Consider the following 7,155-nt stretch of genomic DNA (forward strand, 5'->3'; position numbering starts at 1 on the left):
GGGGGGGGGGGGGATGGCGGGGGATTAGATAATACTGACTAGAATTAGTCCTCGGCACTCCGTAAGGAGCACACGCCCGAAGATCATCATAGTCCGATATCATCAGTTGCACTGTCAAAGCGTTTTCTGAAGGTTTGGTCAAGTCTTTGAAGAAACAAGTAAGACGACGATTCTATGATGATATTAGCATCAAATTTAAACTGGTCCTATTTGGAACTGTTGAACACACACACACACACACACACACGCAGACTGAAAGAAAAACAACAACAACAACAAAAAACAAAACCAAACAAAAACCAAACAGGTGGCGCTGCACTGTGGCGAAGCGCTCTTCTACGGGAAAAAGCGGTTCAATTTTCCCATTCAAAGAAATTGATAATAACATTAATCATCATCATTATTATGAAACAATACAATAGTAGTGATAGTAGTGGTAGAAATAATAATAATAATAATAATAATAATAATAATAATAATAATAATAATAATAATAATAATAATAATAATAGATGATGATGATGATGATGATGATATTATCATTACTGCTGTTATTATCATAATTATCATCATCATCATCATCATCATCATCATCATCATCGTTGTTGTTGTTGTTACTTTATGTGTAAATAGATAAAGGAATTTGCGATCGACCTAGAGACAATAATTTCCCCTTGGTCACTGATTCCCTCTCCAAACGAGGAGTTAGGAAGTAGTCAGCATCACTTCACTGGAACTGAACAACATGGCAGACCCCAACAAATTCAAGGTGCCAGACTGGAGGAGTTACAAGGTAGATGGCATTCCAGAACTGGAGAAAACCCAGAGATTGCTTGCCGCCCGACATCTCAGGGACCCATGGCTTAGGTATACGTTTACTTCGGACGGAACTGCTATTACAGTTATCTAATGAGAATATACAATACTCCACAATCGTCCAGTAACCCAACGACAAAACTGATCTCATATCTAGATTTGGGATCTAAACCATGATTCTAACCATTCAAGACATTCCATGTTGGCTTAAAACGGCCTCCTCCTTTGTTCGACTTTGGTTACATTGTACCGCGGGTGATAGAAAGCCGAAGAAAGAGTGATTGAGCGATTTATTTAGGAGGTGCTTTTGTGTTCAATATGTTCCGAATTATGATCACAGTTAACGAGTTGAATGACCGCAGACGTTATAATTGATGTTTATGTGAGCCAAACTTTTCTTTCCTTTTTTTTTTTTTTTATCCCCCCTCCAATTTTAGAGTTATGCAAGCGTTTGAATGACTGGTGCGAAAGCGCTTTGATTTGTCTCTGCACAAGTTTCAGCGCAATATAAATATAATAATAAATATTATTATTTTCTTCTTTTTTTTCATAGCATTTTTATGACCGCTTTATCCGTTTTATCTTGCCATTTATGCAACCGTATTTTGATTTGAAGGTGTGATTGTTGACAGTTGAGTATATCCGTGTTTCCATGCCTTAACCACCGTGCCCCGACATGGATTACGCTTTGGGTTGTGTGCTCGATCTATTGCCCGTGTAGGCCCGCACACTTCAAGAAAGGGATCGTGAGGCTCAGAAGACGTAAACCAAACGTCGCTATCAGTATTTTATTATGTATTTTTGCGCAAGTCGAACAATGAATTGCTGTACCTATGCATAGGCATAGTTTTGAGTCCATTTCAAAGCCCAAATCTACCCCCACCCGACAATCTTGTCCACCTCTCCACAAGTTTAAAAAATAAAATAAAATAAAAAGAAGAAGAAGAAGAAAACGCTCGCCTTTGTTTTTGAGTCACTGCGCATGTCTGCATAGGTGTATTGTGTAAACACGAGTGGTATGATCTCTCTCTCTCTCTCTCTGTCTCTCTCTCTCTCTCTCTCTCTCTCTCTTAAAATGTTATCTGTTTACTGAAACACGCAGTTGATTTATTTTTAACGCATCCACAGCTTGCTTGTAAGAAGAAATAAACAAATAAACCAATAAATAAATAATGAATAAATAATCAAACAAACAAACAAATTATTCTCAATTCAAATGATTTTGAGCTGCTGAAAATTTAATTAAGTTTATTACAGGGACACTATCCAGATCCTTCCAAGGAAAGTCAGCTTTTAAAAATGAAGGTTATCTCTCTTGCATCTCGGTGGACGCGAACTCGCCAAATAATAATGATTGTTCTCTCAGTCACTTGTTATTTCTGAAGTCTTGACAGGAAAAAAAAAAAAAAAAAAAAAAAAGAAGGGCGCTAATCCACGACACTATTCAAATTACGGGTATAGATCAGTTCAGTCACTGCAGTCGGACAAATCCATATATGCTACACCACATCTACCATGCAAGATGCCTGACCAGCAGCGAAACCCACCGCGTTTTGTCATGTCTTGAGGGAAAATAAAATAAAATGAAAAAAAAGGTAAACAAATAATAGTAATAAGAAGAAATTGTGTGTGTGTGTGTGTGTGTGTGTGTGTGTTAAACATCAACAATTGCATTTTCTCTTGAAATGGATTTCTATCGACATCAAATTAACTTTGTCCTGAAAATAGGACAAAATCAGCTCTTTCCACACACTGGAGTGACTTAAACGCAAAAGCGAGCGTTTTCATCTTCTTCTTTTTTTTTCTTTTTTTTTTTTTACTTTTTTTTCCTCAAGGCCTGACTAAGCGCGTTGGGTTACGCTGCTGATCAGGCATCTGCTTGGCAGATGTGGTGTAGCGTATATGGATTTGTCCGAACGCAGTGACGCCTCCTTGAGCTACTGAAACTGAAACTGAAACTTTCCACACACTGTAAATATAATGACAGTACACTTCTGGGAAGGACACAAAAATATAATTATAAACTAATAAAGAAGCCAGTATTGTTTCCACAGTTCTGTCACTGTTACATTTTTTTTTTTCCTTTTCCACACAATTTACCTCCGTTATGCGACAAATGGACACACCGTTTAATAGGAACCCATTTTAATTGTTTGTTATTATTATATAGAACTTCTTCTACTTAGTATGGAAGAGACACTGAGACGTATATATTATCTATCGGGAGCAGCAAAATTCACTCATGTATCGGAATTCAATCTGAATCACTCGTCTAAATCACTAGATTCTAGCATATGAACTCTGGCATATTCAGTGTGTCGTGTTGTACTGTCTACGACAGCTCACCCAAGTGGTCGTTGTGTCGGTAAAAGCAGCGTGGTCAATGTCTTCCTCTTTTGCTTGCTGCCATTATCAAGCACACTGACTGCATTGAGAGTTCGCGAGAATATAATCATTATAGACAGGAGGCAAAAGGAGGTCGTTAATTTCTAATCAGAAAATGATTTTGTGCAAAGGTCTCATCAATATTTGCATAATGTCCACAAACGACCATCCAAATCTACAGATGCTTGTTTTTGCTTTCATAATGATTTCATTTTTTCAATGATAATAATTATGTGTCGTAGTGTCGTACTTAGTCAGGTTATGTACATGCTTTCATTTATGCGCTTTATTTTCATGTGTAATTGTGTGTGTGTGTGTGTGTGTGTGTGTGTGTGTCTTATTTTATGTTTTGTTGTTGTTGTTGTTTTCTCTTTTCTTTTCTGTTTGCGTATTAACTTTATTTACTTGTTAATACATGTCTTCAGGAACGAAGTGTGGCGCTACACCAAAGCCAACTACGGAGGTCAGTACAAGAACGCCCTCATCAACCTTGGCAAGGGACTGAAGTGGGCACTGGTGGCCATGGTGCTGACGCTCTCTCTGGAAGAGTTAGGATCCATTTTCAGAGAGCAAGGGACACGTCTTCGTCGTCCGCTTGACGATGAGTCAAACGACTAGTGTTGACGATGATTGTTTGCTGTTTTTGTTTTTGGCGGAGGGTGGTGACGGGTTCGGGTAGGACGAGAGGTTGGAAAAAAAACACAAAAAAAACCATGTGTGTCGAATTGGGAAGTTGAAGGAAGACGGAGAATAATGAAACCAAAACGAAAGTTTTGTTTGTTTAAAAACTGAGCATTGATCTGTAATGTGTTGAAAATTTATGGGAATGTATTATTTTCATTTATTTATTGATTTATTTATGCGTTCCTATTAGCGGTGGTGCGGGGAGGTGGATGAGTTGGGAGATGGTGATGGGGCCGGAGGATAGGGGTAATAGATGTTGGGGGTGTTAGCTATAGGTTTTATTTATAGTTTGGCATTCAAACTCCAGACAAGTTCGCGTACTGGTTGGTCTTTACCAAACCTTTTGGGAAATGAAATGGGAAATATGCATTTTTCTTCTTCTTCTTCTTCTTCTTCTTTATATTCAAGCAAAACAAACAAAAAAACAACCAAGAAAAGAATAAATTTTCTGTACGAAGACGTGTCTGCAAAGGGGACAGTGAAGAGCGATGAACTGATTGATTGTCACTAAGCTGACTATTTATTTATTATTTTGTTTATTTATTTATTTTATTTTATTTTTTTACCCTTATAGTTGACTTCATCAAGTTTTTGCGCCTGATACATATTATTAGTAGTAGTAGTAGTTCTGTTTTTTATGTATTTACCTTTTCTTTTCTTTTTTTTTTCTCAAGGCCTGACTAAGCACGTTGGGTTAGGCTGATGGTCAGGCATCTGCTTGGCAGATGTGGTGTAGCATATATGGATTTGTCCGAACGCCGAACGCAGTGACGCCTCCTTGAGCTACTGAAACTGAAACTGAAAGGAAAAGTAGGCAGGGTGGGAGAAAGAAACTTCATGGTTATTGCTGTTGTACTTCTTCCCACTGATATGTTTTGTGTTTGGGGGGTTTTGGGGTTGGTTTTTTTTGTTTTTTTGTGGGGGTGTTTTTTTTAACCAAAATGCTCTCTGTTCAGTTTGAGTTATGTAAAGTTTATGACATGTCCATGAACAGTCTCTGATTGTTTATTCGAGTTCTTTAAAATTCATTAAATGTTCATGAACAGTCTTTGTTTATTAATTTGTCTGTTGTTGCAGAAGTGTTTTCTTCGTCTTTCTTCTGTCTTTCTTTCTTTCTTTTTTCTTTCTTTTTTTTTTTCTTTTCACTTTCTTTCTGACATTTGACTTGTTAATTGGACACTTTAACTGTGATGTTCTAGCACCCACGGGATGTGAGTTGCCCTCAGACATTGTGGACGTGTATCCCTTTTGATATAATATTTTGTTTGACCATGTATGAGTTTATTCTTTTATGTTTTTGTGGGTTTTTTTTTTTTTCTAGTTTTCCTTCCACAGTGGTGAAGCGGGCGCTGTCACGAGGTTTGGTTTGACTGTTTCCCTTCCCTCTAATGCAGGTTTAATCACAAATTGATCTGGTTTCACCTTTAGCTGGTAGACCGGCACACCATTGCGTCCATTCCGTTTTGTGGGTTCGGAAGGCGCATTGATCAGTGGGGAGTCTCAGTGCTACCTAGTGGGTGCTCCCCTTTTTGGCAAACGCCATCGGATCTCTCACCCGGACAAACACCCAGGACTCCACACCCTCGAAGAACCCAACCTTCACCGAACCGTGACCCAGTCCCTATTAACTCTCTCCATACGAACGGCGAAAGAGACGACGTTAACAGCGTTTCACCCCAACTACCATCATCAAAATATTGCAAGCGGAAGGCTCTTATACTGAACAGGTGAATGTTGACAAAGAATACCACAATTCTGACGACGGAAGCTAAAGGTTGGATCATTGAGACACCCACTGGACATCCGTGGGGTCTGTGTAGAGGAGAAGAGAGGACTGGCCGTGCTGTGTGAGTTAATTACAAATTGATCTAGTTTCACCTTTAGCTGGTAGACCGGCACACCATTGCGTCCATTCCGTTTTGTGGGTTCGGAAGGCGCATTAATTTTATCAGTAGGGAGTCTCAGTGCTACCTAGTGGGTGCTCCCACTTTTTGGCAAACGCCATCGGACCACTCACCCGGACAAACACCCAGGACTCCAGACCATCGAAGAACCCAACCTTCACCGAACCGTGACCCAGTCCCTATTAACATCTTGACCTTCAGGACTTGTTGCCCATATCATGTCGTTAAACTCCGCTAATCGGTGCTTTGGGTTGTGAAGATCACCGCGTTTGTTTTTGTTTTTTTGCCCAGTCAGTGGTTAGACCTTAGACGGATGCTGCGACGTTTAGAATGATGGGATATTCTGTCTATAAAGTGTGTTGGAGATGCAGGGAGGGGGTGTTACAATTAGCATTATAGCATTAGAAATCAAAACGATTATCACAGTGGTCGTTCTCATAGTGACAGAAGGATATACGTGATTGCGTGTGTTTGTGTTTGTGCGTGCGCGTGCGCGTGTGTATATGTGTGTTCAAATATGTTGACTATAATTATACATATGTGTGAACACACCCCACATCATCCTTTCTGTACACACACATACACGCACGCACACACACACACACACACACACACACACACGTTCAGATCAAAGAAACAACACACGCACCAATGCACATATACACAGACAAAAAACAACAACTGTTTCTTTTGCCCTCTCGTTTGTATTTGCAACACAACAAATACACAGTTCGACGATATCATTGTCGTCAGCTAGGATATCAACTACCCGCTCGCCAATGACAACAGTGTTGTTGGAACACGAAAGTAATATAGATTCATGCTCCCGCCACACGCCTCATCAACGGTATTCTTATCACCCATCACCAGATGTCTTCTATTGCATGGAATTATGAATTACGACCATATCGAGATCAGAAAGTCACTGCATTGGCACTTATTCAGGCTACCAGCGCCCGTCTCTCTCTCTCTCTCTCTCTCTCTCTCTCTCTCTCTCTCTCTCTCTCTCTCTCTCTCTCTCTCTATCATATGGAATTTATCAACCAACAGTACAAATCTGCGACCAGCGCAACATATTATGACAACATTCATAACAATTTTTTTTTCACATGGAAATGTACTAACAGTTAGCACCAACCGAGTCTGAGACAGGTAAAAAGTGTAATCTTAAAAGCTCCGTTCACAACCCAAGTTAGGTCATACAGTTTTCAAAGTATACAAATGAATTAACTGATGAATTAATCAAATATTTGAATACATAAGTTGAAAAAGAATTGCCCCATAGTGAACCAAAAAAAAATGAGCATGTAAACTGCTCAAGATATTAATAGTAACGACCACAACGAGAAAGAAGTAATGCCAACCC

General features: G+C 39.3%; 2 protein-coding genes across 2 annotated transcripts in view; one reads left to right on the forward strand and one right to left on the reverse strand.

Annotated features, from left to right (window-relative positions):
- The first annotated feature begins 745 nt into the window (after positions 1 to 745).
- On the forward strand, positions 746 to 4,292 carry LOC143290657 (NADH dehydrogenase [ubiquinone] 1 beta subcomplex subunit 3-like). The gene is made up of 2 exons (XM_076600216.1): positions 746 to 867; positions 3,627 to 4,292. The coding sequence occupies exons 1-2, from the start codon at positions 746 to 748 to the stop codon at positions 3,817 to 3,819; spliced, it is 315 nt and encodes a 104-aa protein (XP_076456331.1). The 3' UTR covers positions 3,820 to 4,292.
- Positions 4,293 to 6,473: 2,181 nt separating this feature from the next.
- The window catches only part of LOC143300588 (uncharacterized), a 14,967-nt gene continuing 14,285 nt past the window's right edge, over positions 6,474 to 7,155 (reverse strand). The window contains exon 12 of the mRNA XM_076614405.1: positions 6,474 to 7,155. This exon is cut by the window's right edge and continues 1,931 nt beyond it. The gene's annotated coding sequence lies outside the window, so the exon portion shown is untranslated.

The sequence above is a fragment of the Babylonia areolata genome, chromosome 1 (assembly GCF_041734735.1).
Source record: "Babylonia areolata isolate BAREFJ2019XMU chromosome 1, ASM4173473v1, whole genome shotgun sequence".
In the NCBI taxonomy this organism is placed as follows: Eukaryota; Metazoa; Mollusca; class Gastropoda; order Neogastropoda; family Buccinidae; genus Babylonia; species Babylonia areolata.

Coding starts and splice junctions, on each gene's coding strand:
- LOC143290657 (XM_076600216.1), top strand. CDS start 746: ATGGCAGACCCCAACAAATTCAAGGTGCCAGACTGGAGGAGTTACAAG. Junction 868..3,626: donor CTCAGGGACCCATGGCTTAG/GTATACGTTTAC, acceptor ACATGTCTTCAG/GAACGAAGTGTGGCGCTACA.